General features: G+C 36.1%; 2 protein-coding genes across 3 annotated transcripts in view; both read left to right on the top strand.

Moving 5' to 3' along the window:
- Positions 1–4,465, top strand: part of bcl3 (BCL3 transcription coactivator) — a 29,873-nt gene extending 25,408 nt beyond the window's left edge. For both annotated transcript variants that reach the window (XM_077212826.1, XM_077212817.1), the window contains exons 5-9: positions 527–615; positions 789–866; positions 1,157–1,324; positions 2,622–2,688; positions 2,795–4,465. In XM_077212826.1, coding sequence (XP_077068941.1) covers positions 527–615; positions 789–866; positions 1,157–1,324; positions 2,622–2,688; positions 2,795–3,312 — 920 coding nt within the window. In that variant the 3' untranslated portion in view covers positions 3,313–4,465. The remainder of the gene's footprint in view (positions 1–526; positions 616–788; positions 867–1,156; positions 1,325–2,621; positions 2,689–2,794) is intronic.
- A 464-nt stretch (positions 4,466–4,929) lies between these two features.
- On the top strand, positions 4,930–14,529 carry ddx61 (DEAD (Asp-Glu-Ala-Asp) box helicase 61). The gene is made up of 14 exons (XM_077212685.1): positions 4,930–5,089; positions 5,894–6,851; positions 7,002–7,065; positions 7,176–7,280; positions 7,380–7,509; positions 7,981–8,127; positions 11,093–11,187; positions 11,290–11,412; positions 11,560–11,688; positions 11,845–11,961; positions 12,428–12,491; positions 12,586–12,687; positions 12,807–13,015; positions 13,105–14,529. Exons 2-13 carry the CDS (start codon positions 6,676–6,678, stop codon positions 13,004–13,006), a joined length of 1,452 nt encoding a protein of 483 aa, XP_077068800.1. The 5' UTR covers positions 4,930–5,089; positions 5,894–6,675; the 3' UTR covers positions 13,007–13,015; positions 13,105–14,529.
- The last annotated feature ends 400 nt before the right edge of the window (positions 14,530–14,929 follow it).

Genomic DNA, 14,929 nt, shown 5'->3' with positions numbered 1-14,929 from the left:
ACTTTTTTGCTATGTGCTGTGTTCCACTGGGGGGCAGACAGAAAAAGAGCTGCTTGTCATGGATTTTCATGCATGAATGTATGATAATGTTTTGGAAAATGTTTGCTCATCAGGAAGGAGGGAAGTATATCGCCATCTAGCTTTATTTGTGGATTCTGACACAATAATTCCCTCTTGTAACTGATAACCACTTCTGTACTATTAAAGAAAACTGTAATTTTTTAAGTATGCTGAACTAACCCATTACTATTATTTTATTTTATTTCATAGTGTTTTATCTTATTTTTTTTTTCAGAGTTTCAGAGTATTATCATTTGTCCTAAACAGTACTTGCAGTTGATACTGGCTTCATTCATGTGTAAGAAATGTAAGATGAGACATTTTCCTGTTGCTGTCATCATTCGAAAAGTCCCTAGAAACACAGAGTTTTAGTGTTTTGTTTGTGTATTGTTGAAAGAAACATGGCGAAACTCGCTTCAGTGGGTCATTCAGATTACTGCATGAATAATTTGTTGTTTAATTTAAGGTCTGACACCCCTCCACCTGGCTGTGCAGAAAGGAGATAAAACATTGACAAGACTCACATTGGAGAGCGGAGCTGAAATCAACGCTGGGGTCAGTGAATTTGTTGTCATATCCACTATCTTTATGCTTTCAGATGTGATACTATCCCTGCAGTATCGGCGAAATTAGTTGTGTATATCCCTGCAGTATCGGCACAATTAGTTGTGTATTATGATCTCTATGGTTCAATTGTTTATTATGTCTCTTTTTCTTTTTTAACACAGGATAATAAAAGCGGTCGCAGTGCACTGATTCACGCTGTAGAAAACAACTGTATTGACATGGTCATCTTGCTGATCGAGGTGTGTGTGTACATATCTTTTTTTCTGTTGAATTCTTTTCACACTTCACAAGTGATGTCAAATCCAATGAGTCAGCTATTCAGCCACTCATTTTCTTGATCATCACTTTTGTCTGTTCCTTTCATTTTTATCTTATACTTCTCTGTTGGTGAGCACAGGAAAGAACATGTATAACTATGAGACTGAAATCTTTAACTATTAATCATTATTACTCAGTGTTTGTATGAGAGTGGATGAGAAGCAGTTATTAGTGTTTAACAATGTTTTTTTCTGTGTGCTGTGACATTTAGAGTGGGTGTGATGTGAACGCACAGTCTTATAGTGGGAACACAGCCTTACACAGCGCCAGTGGCAGAGGTCAGATAGAGATTGTCAGGGTCTTGCTGAAGAATGGAGCTGACAGTAGTCTTAAAAACAACCACAATGACACAGCCATTATGGTAGCAAAAAACAAAAAGGTAAGAACTGAAAGAATGGCAGTAGTGCATTTGAAAACATGTACTTTATATTTATTAGTCTTGCCTAGTTATGTATTTATTTACAAAATAAAGTTCTTTTTTCTGTTTATCAACATCATATTTAGAAATAAATTAGAGAAAGTCACTAAGTCTTTTATTATAATAGTTAATAAAGTCAATAGAATATATATAGTACATGAACACTGCCAACAAGTGGTGATTCACAAAACTTTCATTGCTCATTTGTATTGCATATTAACCATACACCTTAATTACCAGTAAGATGTGTCACCAAAGACACATTATTGTTGTCTGAAGTCTCATGGAGTCCATTACTTCTAAGAAAAAAATAAACAAAATAGCATTTCATATTACAACTAGTGATTTAATTTGTGATTTAAAATCTCAGAATTTTAAATCTATTTCTCATAATTAAAACATTATAAAGTCCCCCTGTAGTCAATAATTGTATCCTTTAAAACTCATCTTTGATCACCAAAATTACATTTTTAAACTTTTTTTGTCCTGTGAAAAAAAATAACTTCATGCCTTAAAATAGCTTGAATGTAAAGCCCTTGCTTCATGTAGTATACGTGGATCCATTAGTTCGCTAATTAGCCTTTTGTTTGACTATGTTGTCAAACAGCTAATAATGTGTTGCTAATGTTACACAAACCATGTTCCCGTTGCCGTTCGCCATCTCAAGTCTGCCTTCTAAAAATCAGCATCCTTAGAAACGCTTTGAACAACTCAGAACGTCAGTGGAGAAAGGCATATAGTTGATAATAACATAGTAATATACATCAAGTACCTAATTCGCCCGCTATAATGCTAAATGTACACGATTTTTCATATCAACAGAAAAATATACCGGAATAAACTGGCTTCTCTTGAGACTCCCCTGCTTCGCAGCAGTTAATGCTAAAGCTTGCCCGTACATTGATGTGATTTTTTAAAGTTGGTTACAACTCTCTTTAGATCACTGCAGTTTTAAGGAGAATATACTCAGCAATGATGTTGACTAATGACTTTGCACAAGGTTTGTCTTAAAGGATATTAAAAACGCCGCATAGACATATAAAAAACATTAAAAACATGATTATAACCACAGGGGGATATTAAAACCTGAAAGCGAAAAACAATTCTAGTACAACTTGTGTCAGTCCTCTCCAGGCTTCTCAAGTTAAAGGTCCCTGAAGTTTAAAAAACAACAACATTGTCCCCATAATCTATCCATGTGTGTCACCATAACTTCTGTAACTCATCTAAACAAGTATTTATGTGTTTTTGTCTTAAGGTGTCTGATGTGCTGCGTGGGAGGGGCACTCGCACCTGCAATGGGAAAACATTACCTAGCAGTAATGGTAAGAGTCTCTCTGAAATTACAAGAGTGACATTATCTCTAAACACCTCAAGTAGGCCATTTAAAGGCCAATTTTATAGTTTTTAATAATTTTTTTCCCCGTTTAGGCTCTCTGTCCCCTGGCAGCTCCAACCATTCTCCCCAGATGACCCCCACTTTTCAGCGCAGTACGTCGCATTCTCCTGTGACTCCAAATTTACCACGAAGTCAGTCAGCGGAGAGCATTTCAGAACGTCAATCACCGATGAACAGCAATGAAAAAACCCTTCTGCAAATGTTGCCTCGGACACACCATAATATAGGAGTAGACAACAGGGCAGGCTACGGAATGGCACTCCATCCTTTCCCATATCTGTCATCGTCTGGGTACGACCAAATTAAGCCTCCTGTCTCTCACATCCAAAGGACTCTAATCGCTTCCTCTCTTTACTATCCCTCTGGTATTCAAAGACCTCCATATTACTCAGATACACCGATAATCTTACTCCCCAGTATCCCTGTGCCTATCGCATATGGCTCTTCCTCACAGGGAGCTGGTAACCAATCACGGCCATCCAGTCGCAGCAGTGACCAATCAGACATGTCTACTGTGAGTGTAAACAGTGAAGAAAGAGGTGTGAGTTGATAGCTGCTAGATATTTAAACAGCTGACCCTCTTAAAGGGATAGTTCACCCAAAAATGAAAATCCTGTTTGATCATATGTAGTAACTAAATGGCTTTGGTGACCATAGACTTCAATTAGTAAGGTTCCAGAGTGAGTAAATAATGATTTTTGGGTGAAAAGATTCCTTTATAAGTGGTGTTTGAATATTATTTGTGGTTGGACAACATACTGACTGATTTATAACATGTATATGTATCTAAACATTTTTCAAATCTTACGAATTTTTATAAGTTGATGCTGATGTTATGATGTTTTGCTAAATCAATAATATAACTGTATATTTGTGTTACCAAGTGTTTTGCTATGTAATTGAAATGATTATTGTGATTTTGTCATGTATTTTAAAAAGCTATGATATTTATCATATTTTGATAAATGGGGGGTTATTGGGGGGTTATTGTGGAGTCTGTATATTTATTGACAGCATTTTGGTTTTCCCATGTACAGATTTTCCATAGTTAAGTTACCCAAATTCTTATGACAGAAAATCTCTAATCGCATTCATGTTTACAAAAAATTGTGACTGTCAAAAATTTTATTTCACACAGTGAGACCCTCAAAAGAGTATCATTAGGGTACACACATGACAGCCAATATCAACCAAGTACAGTGCATTTGGAGGTCAGGATAGTTTTATCTACAATGAACATTGTCCACTATTGTCAAAGAAAGCATTTTGAGATTGAGATTTTTTGCAAATATATTGTTTATGTACCTGTTGATCACACCAAAATTGTTGCTCGTGCCAATTTTATTTCAGTGCAAATCTTTTAATGGCAGCTTGAAATCTCTGTCTGGGGAAGTTATGTGACAAATTATGAGTTTTGACTCACTGGCTAAAAATTTATAATCTTGTAGAAAGCCAGTGTGAAAAAATGTAACTGGTAACAGGAGAATTAAAACCATTGGCAGAATCTTTAGAAACTGTGATTAACATGATACAGACATGGGCTTTGATATGAATGTCAAAAAAGGTACTTAATGGTGATATTGCTGACAGTAATGTATACATTTGTACGTAATAGTATACATGTATAGGAATGTGTGAATATAAGTGCAGCAATATAAAGTAACCTAGTTTACTTTGAATAAAAAAACATATTTTTATACATATCTATGCATTTCATGACTAATATTTGTATAATACAGTAGCGGACATGATTCTTCAAACATCAACAACAAATTCAATGCTTTTTGTTCACTTTTCCCATGCCTTTATAATTTTTTACTACTTTTCAAATTCTTTTTTATGTATAGATGTATTTATTTATTCACCTTAAACTAAAATAAAAATACATTATTTCATGTTTAAAACTAATGATCCAAATCGTCAATATTTATATTAATACTCATGTTAATGTGATAATTTTTCATACATGACGAAACATTATCACCTCAACTAAATATTTGGGAATGCTTGATATGAAATATAAAAGTTGTGGTGGGTGATGATTTTTTATGATAAATGTTTCTGAAAATCCACAGGCACTAAAGTGCCCATATAAGAAGTACGTGGGTGGATTTGATTACGGTGCCGCCCACCAAATTCAAACTTGGTCACTTGATTGGTCGACGTCGCTTTTTCGATGCGTTTACGTTCTCCGAGATCAATTCAGCTCACGGCCATGTTAAATCTCGAGACGGAAGAGACAAAAGCCACAGCAACAAAGAATTTCTCAAGAAACATTCGAAGAATTAATCATATCCACGAAGATCCAACTCCTTCAAATTTAGGAGGTAAACATAGTCAAACGTGAATTTAGTTAAAATTTAGTTATCTTTCCCAACGTGCACAGCCTCTCTCTCTTGCGCTCTTATTAGCATTTAGCTAAGCTATCCTGTCTTAACAATGTACCGCAGCAGGTTGAGCTAGCATGCTGTTTAATAGTATGTTTTATATATATATATATATATATATATATATATATATATATATATATATATATATATATATATAATTAGTTAACCGATCTCTAAACTCAGGAAACAAGGTTAACTCTGTCCCCCCCCAAAAAAACATTTTGCGCTAAGTTGTTCATACATAAAGGTCTGACCTATATTACTGTATTCGCGAACTCTTTCGTTGAATCGGAAACGAAAAAAACTTTGTCGATAAACCACCTTTGTGGTGCTTGTCGGCTAGCTCAGTTAGCACCGCTAACAACTCTTGACGCTCGCGCACACCTTTAGCTTCAGAGCTTAGCGTTAAACCTTTAGCTAATTAGTGAAGGACCAAATCAGATTCAAATTGAAACGGATGTGTTATTAATCTGAATTATCATACGAATTCCAGGCGCTTACACACTTTTAACAAGTGTTTGAAACCGTTAGTTAAACGCGGGTGTCTTGTTAGTTTGTGTATTGAAAGTGAGGTATTATTGTTGTAGTACTATATATGCTCTGTTCTTTTTAATATGATTTGAACACAACTGTTCATGTGTATTTAAAGATAAACTGCGAAACTAACCCTTTGCTTGATGTCAGAAATAGCCTGTCATTGGTATAAACCTAATTTTGTTTTATAACTTTCATATTTGGCAGGTGTTCCAGGATTTTCTCCACTAAATTGTTCAGGAACTGTGACAGTAAAGTGAGGAGAAACAAGACATCGCGAAGCCAAGAGTGGAAACATTTATGAACTGTTAACTTAATTTTGGACTCGTAATCCTGCATTGACTTTCAGTTTGAAATCCCTGTGTCGATGGAGTTTTTCAGCAGGTTAAATATGAGCAAGTGAAACTGAGCAAAATTTGAAATTCCTCGTGACGAAGAGAATACTAGAATTTTAAGAGCACATTAAGAATCCTTAGCTGAGCCTCCTGCTTTTGAATGTAAATACTTTATACTTTTTGGATACCAAAAGGAAAACAGAGGGTACTTCAGGATTTCTGCAATCCAACTGTTTAAAAAAGAAAGGAAAAAAAAAGAATTAAAAGTGATTACCTTGTCACTTTTCAGGGATAATGTAAAAGTGACTTTTGGAAGGCATTAATAGATTTTTGCTCACTTGCATTTTTGAAATCCTTCTGCAAGACTTGAATTTTACAAGTACTTGTTTGCTAGTTGTTTTGTACTTGACTCTAGGCTTGTGATATATTTATTCATATAAATATAATTTTCTCCTATTTTGGGAGAGCTTATTATTATTAATAGTTATACGCCAGACACTCTTCTTTTTAAGAGGTCTGTACGTACCGGAAACTGCTTACACAAAATCGCATTGAGCGTAACAGTAAAACAGTTTAACAAATAGCTCAAAGTAGCACAAAAAAACCACACAAAAAGATACATTTGATTGAAACAGTTGAGGAAAACATCTGACAATGGCTACAGCGAGAACAGAGATCCCTGCTTCAGTCATGCAAATGACCAAACAGAATGGACAGTCCAAGCCTATGATCCTGCAGTCAGGATCACTTACTTCCTCAACACAGTCAGGAAAAATACCTGTGATGCCCCAGAAAGGAAGCAGTATACCCAGAAGCAGTGCCGGTATCAGGTAGTCTTTATTTAATACTATTTGAAGAGTCTGGTACCTTTTGACATTGATCCCTCATAGTATCATGTTAGTTGAGCTGTTTATGAATAAAATAAATAAATCTTGTATAATCTATTAAGTCAAATTCATTTCCTGAACGATTTCTTTTAGGTTTGGAGATGACTGGAAGAAGTGCCTGCAACTTCCACCGAAAGACATGAGAGTGCGAACCACAGTAAGTAATTAAACTAGTGTCTTATTAGATGGTTATATTGGAATGGGTTGCTGGTTTCCCAGTTTCTTTTTTCGTTTTTTGTTTCATTTGTATGCCCTATTTTTTGACAGGATGTGACTGCAACAAAGGGGAACGAGTTTGAAGATTACTGCCTTAAGAGGGAACTGCTGATGGGTATATTCGAGATGGGCTGGGAGAAGCCTTCCCCTATCCAGGTAGTCTAACTGTGGTCTATTTGCTTGGCTTATGCCTTTAGAATGGTTGTCAAATGTGCCTGTCCTTATATTTATATCCCTCATTGTCTGTCTCTGTAGGAGGAGAGTATTCCCATTGTTTTGTCTGGGAGGGACATTCTCGCCCGAGCTAAAAATGGCACAGGTAAAAGTGGAGCCTACCTCATCCCCCTCTTGGAAAGGATTGATCTGAAGAAGGACCATGTTCAAGGTTTGACATGCATTGAATTAATTATTTATAAAATTCTATACATTAATTACATATACTACCCATCTAAAGTTTGGGGTTGGTATGATGTCTCTTATGCTCACATAGCCTCTATTTATTTGATTAAAAATACAGTAACATTGTGAAATAATATTATTGCAATTTAAAATATTTTAATGTATTTTTAAATGTAATTTATTACGGTGATGGAAAGCAGAATCCTCAAAATCAATCTAATATGGATATTTACTGTTCAAGTAACATTTCTTATCATTTTTAACAGTTGTGCTGCCTAATATTTTTATGGAAACATTGATACTTTTTTTCAGGAATGTTTGATGAACAGTTTAAACTGAACTGCATTTTTGTTGCCATGTAAAAGTCTATAACTGTCAATTTTGATCAATTGAAGTTTGTATTGATACTAGTGTGTGTATAAATGTATTTTTCTTTTTTTATATAACTTTTTTTTAGCCTTAGTAATGGTACCAACTCGTGAGTTGGCTCTGCAGGTGAGCCAGATAAGTATCAACATGAGCAAGCACCTTGGTGGCGTCAAGGTTATGGCTACAACAGGTGGCACCAACCTGAGGGATGACATCATGCGTCTTGATGAGACTGGTAATTGGATTCCTCTCCTTTGAGTTTCCCAAGTTTTAAAATGCTTGTGATTTGAGAATTAAAGAAAGGGTCATAAAATTGAAGTTAAAAAGAGAAAAAAACATTTACATTAACACTTGGCAGCCTTGCAGACAATCTTAGGGTTAATTCTTCATTGAGCATTAAAGTTCAGTGAGTTCTTTAGTTTGAGCTGGAAATTTGCCTAAAGGCGGTATTTCGAGTGGAACACTCAAAATGACTTTTGTCGGGATATCACACCTACCAACTATTTTTCTGAAGTCTTACCAGACCAGACATTTGAGCAATTTTTAAGTTGTGCTTCCTTGTTCCTTGAGCAATGATGTTACATAAGGAGTCTCATAATTATATGCACTTCATTATAATGCAGGGTTGTCCCATGTTCTCCTGGAAGGTCTATATCCTGCAGTTTAGCTCCATCCTGCCTCCACACACAAGCTTGTAGGTTTCTGGCATTCCTGAAGACCTTGGCCATTTCTCAATGTGCGTTCTTAAGCGATTTTGTGCTCTCTTGCTACGTCATCAATCGTCAAAGTTCAATTCCAGTACTCAAGAATGCAAATACAAGAGGATACATGGAAGTACCTAGATTTGTTCTTCATATCGAGGATGCATCCAATGCAGACTTAAGAGAATCTAACCGTAGATGTATGTACGAATGATGTATGGAAGCCTGTGAGCTTTAAACTTCTTGTTCCCGCTGCAAGATCGCAAATACGTGATGACTGTGAAGGAAATATTTGTCTGCCTGTCCTTTTTTTTCTGCTTAATTTTAATAGTGATAAAGACCTGGAGAAAGCCAGCTGTATTTTTATTAGCATTATAAAACGAATCTTAAAATTGACAAAGGATAACATTAAACATACATACTCATTTTCACAAATAAAAATAAAACTGTTAAAAATATGTAATTAATGTCTATAATATGAAATCTTGTCATAGGTTATTTGTTTGCGATGTTCTGTTGTATTTATCGTAGGGCTGGGCGATATGGCAAAAAAAAAAATCCCAGATTTTTTTCACAAATCTGATTTACGATTTAAATCGATTTTTTTCTCTCTCCCTACTTACAATCAATCTGCAGATGAAATTGTTCAAAACAAGTTTTAACTTTATTTTGTTTTAAATGTCTTTGATGACATTTTTAAGTTGTGAACGTAACTATCACGTTCAATTGAAAGAGTATAGCCTAAAAAAGAACCCCTCCAAACACACACACACACCAGTCAGACCAATTGCAGCAATGCATCACATATGCTTAAATTTTTATGTAGCCACGCAACAATAATTTCAGCATGCATTCACTGTAAACACCGGGACGTGATGCGGGTCTTTGCGAGACCTTGTTTGTATTTCACGTCTGCCAAATACAGACAACAACAAAAAATTTAAGTCCCCAGCCTGTTGGTTTTTAATAAAGATTCGGAGTACTCATTTTTCAGTTAAAACGCACGGAACAAAAGTGCGTCAGCTTTTACTGCGTGTTCAACAAGTCACGTTACAGCTCTTCTTCAGCGTTAAACTACCAGAATTCACAAATATGCTCAGATGCTTAGAGTGGTGTTATTATAACATCTTAAAGGAAAATTCACATATGAGATAGCTTTATAACTTGAATACTATAACTTATAGTATATAACTTATAACAGCTTTAACTGAAATGGACACAAGTTTAATATAACTATTCTGTTAATAAAACACACACAAAAAAAATATCCGATTACTCGTTTAATCGATCAAGTGCTAGATTAATCGATTACAAAAAGAATCGATAGCTGCAGCCCTAGATGTAACGTTACGTGACATATGTTGTTCTCCAGCTGTTTTATGGACATCTTTCCGCGGTTGAAAAACATTGATCGATCGATTTTTATTACATTTCGGTAAGTTGGTAGTAAAGAGTAACAGATGATCGGTTCACGTGCCGCTTGAACTGAGATCTGCAAGCGTTCTTTCACGTCACATTTACAAGCGCCAAACGGTGTTTATTGTTTGAATTTCATAATAAAACTGACAGAATCTGAGAGCTGAGAATCTGTTTCATATCGATAGTAACTTGCTTTGTCTTTTCTGTCTGTGTCAGTGTTCTCTTTGCTTCGCGATTTTTCTCTGCGTGAGAAAATTGTGTGGCGTGAGAGCGTGTAAAAAATGACAAAATTGCGTCTCTCACAGTTGGCAGCCCTGCAGATTCAGCTTGTAAATATTGTCGGCGGGTGTGCTTCTGCTGCCGCGGTCTTGCTCATTTTCCATGTTTGTGTATCTCTATCATGGCAAGCGCTGAGCCCCGTCGGAACTACGGGAGCCCAGATGGGAGCGTCGACGGTTGTTAAAGAGGAAAAACGATTTTTATTACAAAAAAATCAGCGTAAACTACACATTCGAGTTAATCGATAAAATCGATTTATCGCCCAGCCCTAATTTATCGTACATTGGCCGCTATTTCTGTTATGTTGGGACGGTCCGTTGAGCAACAAGATCGCAGCAAATCTCAATTCTCACAAGGATGTGTTCTGTGTCCGTACAAGTCAGTTCTTTCAAAGTAGCCTGGCAAGAATGCAAGTCCATTCTTGGAATTGAGAAACATCCTTTGGCTAGTTGGTTTAGGTGTGTATTTAAATTGGACCTAAAATCTGCAGGATAGTGGCCCTCCAGTAGCAGGATTGGACACCCCTTTTATAATGTGGTTTTCAATCCTGGTCACCCACCGCACTGCACATTTTGTATGTCTCCGTTATCTGACACTGAAGTTCCGTTCATGAATCTTTTCCTAATGAACTGATGATCTGAATCTGGTGTGTTAAATAAGGGAGACATGCTAAGTGAGCAGAGCGGTGGGTCCCCAGGACCAGGATTGAAACCACTTATGGGGCCAAGTCATCATGAGAGTTTTTATTTAAATGAAATCCCTCTTTCTCCTTCTGTTAACCTTAATATCTTTTCTCTCTAGTACATGTTATAATAGCTACCCCAGGAAGAATCCTTGACTTGATAAAGAAAGGTGTGGCCAAGGTTGACAAAGCTCAGATGGTTGTGATGGATGAGGTGAGAAAAATAATGCAAAAAGAGTTAATTTCCAACTAACCATCCTCTCTAAATGAATGCTAATATGATGGAAGTTCATAATATCCGATTCGTTCTTCACAGGCTGATAAGTTGCTTTCTCAAGACTTTGTGGTGCTTATTGAGGACATCATCAGCTTCCTGCCCAAAAACCGTCAGATTCTTCTTTATTCTGCCACTTTCCCCACCAGTGTGCAGAAGTTTATGGTGAGAGATACTGTTTTTATAATCATCCTAGACTTTTTATAGCCGAATATCTGGGATTTAATGTGCAAAACATTTTACTATATCCAGATTCTCACATTTTGTCTAAAAATTCTTTAATCATGCTAATGACTCTGCCCCGTTGTGTAGTCCAAACACCTTCAGAAGCCATATGAAATCAATCTGATGGATGAGCTGACACTGAAAGGCATCACTCAGTACTATGCCTATGTGACAGAAAGACAGAAAGTGCACTGTCTCAACACACTGTTCTCAAGGGTAAGTGGACATTCCCTCCAACATCTGGTATTTTTCCATTTGTATTACTCCAAAGCTTCTTTGGCATACTACATTGGAGTTACATTTTTGAATGATTTGTTCTCACCTAGGGAGAAATTCTTTTAATTGTATTTATTTGATATCACTTTTTCCTAGCTCCAAATCAACCAGTCTATCATCTTCTGTAACTCCACTCAAAGGGTGGAACTCCTTGCCAAGAAGATCACACAGCTTGGCTATTCTTGCTTTTACATCCATGCCAAGATGATGCAGGTCAGCTTCAGAAGGCAGTTACATAATTCCAAAGTTGTTAAGAATGATTTTTTTTCAGTAAGAATGCAATGAAACGATAGTGACAGTAAAGACATTTATATTGTTAAAAATATTTTAAATTTCAAATGAATGCTGTTCTTTTGAACTTTCTATCCCTGAAAAAAATGTATCATGTTTTCCACAAAATACTAAGCAGCACAAACGTTTTCAACAATATTAAGAAATGTTTCTTGAGCACCAAATCAGAATATTAGAATCTATCATGTGACACGGAAGACTAGAATAATGGAGTGATATTTTAAAATAAATTAAATTAGAAACTTAATTTAAAATAGCAAGATCAAATAAATTTTTCAAATATTTCAGAGCATAAGGAACTTCTTTCAAAAACAATTGTACAGACTCCAAACTTAAAAAAAACTGTGCATGTTCTTGTGTTCTCCTAAATTATTTTATGTTATCACAGGAATACAGAAATCGTGTGTTCCATGACTTCAGAAACGGACTGTGTAGAAACCTGGTCTGCACAGGTATGGATGGCCACATTCGCAGCACTAATCCTCATTTTAAGGGATTTTCCTAAATGTTTCTGAAACATTTTTGGTGGTGTTTTACCTGTCACAGATCTTTTCACAAGAGGAATTGACATCCAGGCTGTGAATGTAGTCATCAACTTTGACTTCCCCAAAAATGCAGAGACGTACTTGCACCGTATTGGTCGATCAGGTAACCATCAACATCATCAGAAGTTAACTGATTATTATTGTAGGGTTTCCATTTATCATTTGTGTTTTTTTTTTTTTATCTGTTTCTGTCTTAATTGAATTTTCTCTCCCGGTTCTCAGGTAGGTACGGTCACCTGGGTCTGGCCATTAACCTGATCACCTCAGAAGATCGTTTCAATCTAAAGGGCATTGAGGACCAGCTGATGACTGACATAAAGCCCATACCCAGCAGCATTGATAAGAGCCTGTATGTGGCAGAGTTTCACTCCCTGAACCCTGATGAGGAGGAGGCTGCTCACAAAGCAAGCGAGCTTAATTAACCCTTACTGGTAAGAAGGCCATGATCTGAAGCACTTCAACTTAAATATACAGGTGTGACTATTCAGTTGTAATGTACCAATATCTCCCTTTCTTTTAGGAGAATAAAGGGACCAATGCTTGGCATTCTGCACAATTTCTACTGAAGACAGACGCAAAGATGACTTTTTGTTTTTTGTTGTAGTTTATTTTCTCACCAAATGCTACAGTGGTCTGGAACTGCCATGGTAAAATGTGATCAGCTGCCACAAGTTTAGGGGCCTGTATTAAGTCATTAGGCTTGTTCACTATGGGCTCACTGAGGCAGCTTACCCTTTTTCCATTTGAAGCACAATAAACCACTGTTCTTTGGACCCAGAGTATTGGCAAAGACCATTTACCATCCATAACTGCTGTTCATAAGGATTTTCCCATTCTTTTATTTACCAGAACAATAAAAATAGAAAATACTGGAAGGAGTTGGTGCCAAAAACAAATTCCCAAGCTTTATTAGTAGTATGTTTAGTGCTATCTATACATCACCTAATGTGAAAGGTTTTTGCACATTATATGATGTTTTACTCAGAGCTTTACAGTTGATCAGGGAAAACTAGGGAGGTTTAACACATTCATAATGGTCTTCATTTGGTTGTTTACAGCTTTATGTGTGTAAATATCTTAAGAGAGGCTTGTGCTTTCAAATGCAAACAGACATTTTCTTTGGCTAACTTGTCTCATCAGTGTCATCTTTCCCAAAAGTTTTTGAAAGCATCCAACACTTTTTTTTCTTTCTTTTTTTAATTCAGTCTCTGCATTTTCATTCTGACTTCAGTCATCTCTATCTCTAAGTGCCTTAATCTGTATACTTCCTCTGGGTAGCAGGGAGCGCTCTAGGTGTGCAGTGCAAAAAAAAAAATCTGCTTTGGTCAGGTTTGTTAGTGGAAGAAATTGTTACCAGCTAGATTAAGACTGTCTAATACCTCAAACCCATAAATAATTTGTTCTCTATTTGACCCACTGGTTTGTTGGTAGTGGACAGTACCTACCTCAGCGTTGGCTGGGTGAGCAATAGATTTGCTTGTCTGACAACCAGGTATCCCAGCTCAGATGTTTGGTAAGGCAGGACTTTGATTTCAACAGTTCAGCCTGCATTTTTTTGAAAACTGGCAGACAGTTTAGGTTGTTCATTCCCCCCCATGAAACAGGTTTTATTTCATTGAAACAATGTAATGATTGATCAGATTCAGTCTTTCCCCGATGGTGTCCAATGCACAGAAATAATCTAAGTAATGTCTTTTACAACATATCAGCACACATGTTGAGATGAAATGGCAGCTGTAATAAAGTTGGTAGCTCTTGAAGTGTACACTTTTGTCCCCTGTTGTACGTGTTGAATTGTGCTCTCTGCCATGTGTTGTATTAAGTAGATGTATGTTTTACTGCAAGGATTTATTGGAGAATGGCCAAAGCTTTTTGCTCCAGATGTCAATAAAAGCCTATTCTGTCCCTTCTCTTTTAAACAAAATAAAGTCCAGCATATTCTCCAGATGTTTGTATTCTTTTCTAAATACCTTAAAATCAAATAAACTATACATTTGTCATATGAGTGATCTAATTGATATTGGTACTGAATAAATATGCTTATTATATATATATATTATACAAATATTTTAAATGTGCTTTTTTCAACCTTGTTTTAGGTTAATGTGTTTATAAGCTATCTATTTTGTGTCTTGAATCTCACCACCACCAGATAAATTCACAGCTGGCTTCAATAAATGGCTGCATGCTATCACATTTCTTCTTAATCTACATGGATTGTTTAAAATAAGGTAAACAAGCCAGTTTTTCACACAAGCATTTTCCTATAATGTTAAAATTGTTTTTAGAGTCACACAAAAAAAGAGGTTACACTACATACATGCTTTAATTTTATATCTTATTCA

The sequence above is a fragment of the Siphateles boraxobius genome, unplaced genomic scaffold (assembly GCF_051911475.1).
Source record: "Siphateles boraxobius isolate OS27281-9 unplaced genomic scaffold, OSU_SipBor_1 12, whole genome shotgun sequence".
NCBI classification, from domain to species: domain Eukaryota; kingdom Metazoa; phylum Chordata; class Actinopteri; order Cypriniformes; family Leuciscidae; genus Siphateles; species Siphateles boraxobius.
The sequence above is the reverse complement of the archived record's forward strand: the minus strand, read 5'-3'. Positions and strand labels throughout refer to the sequence as shown.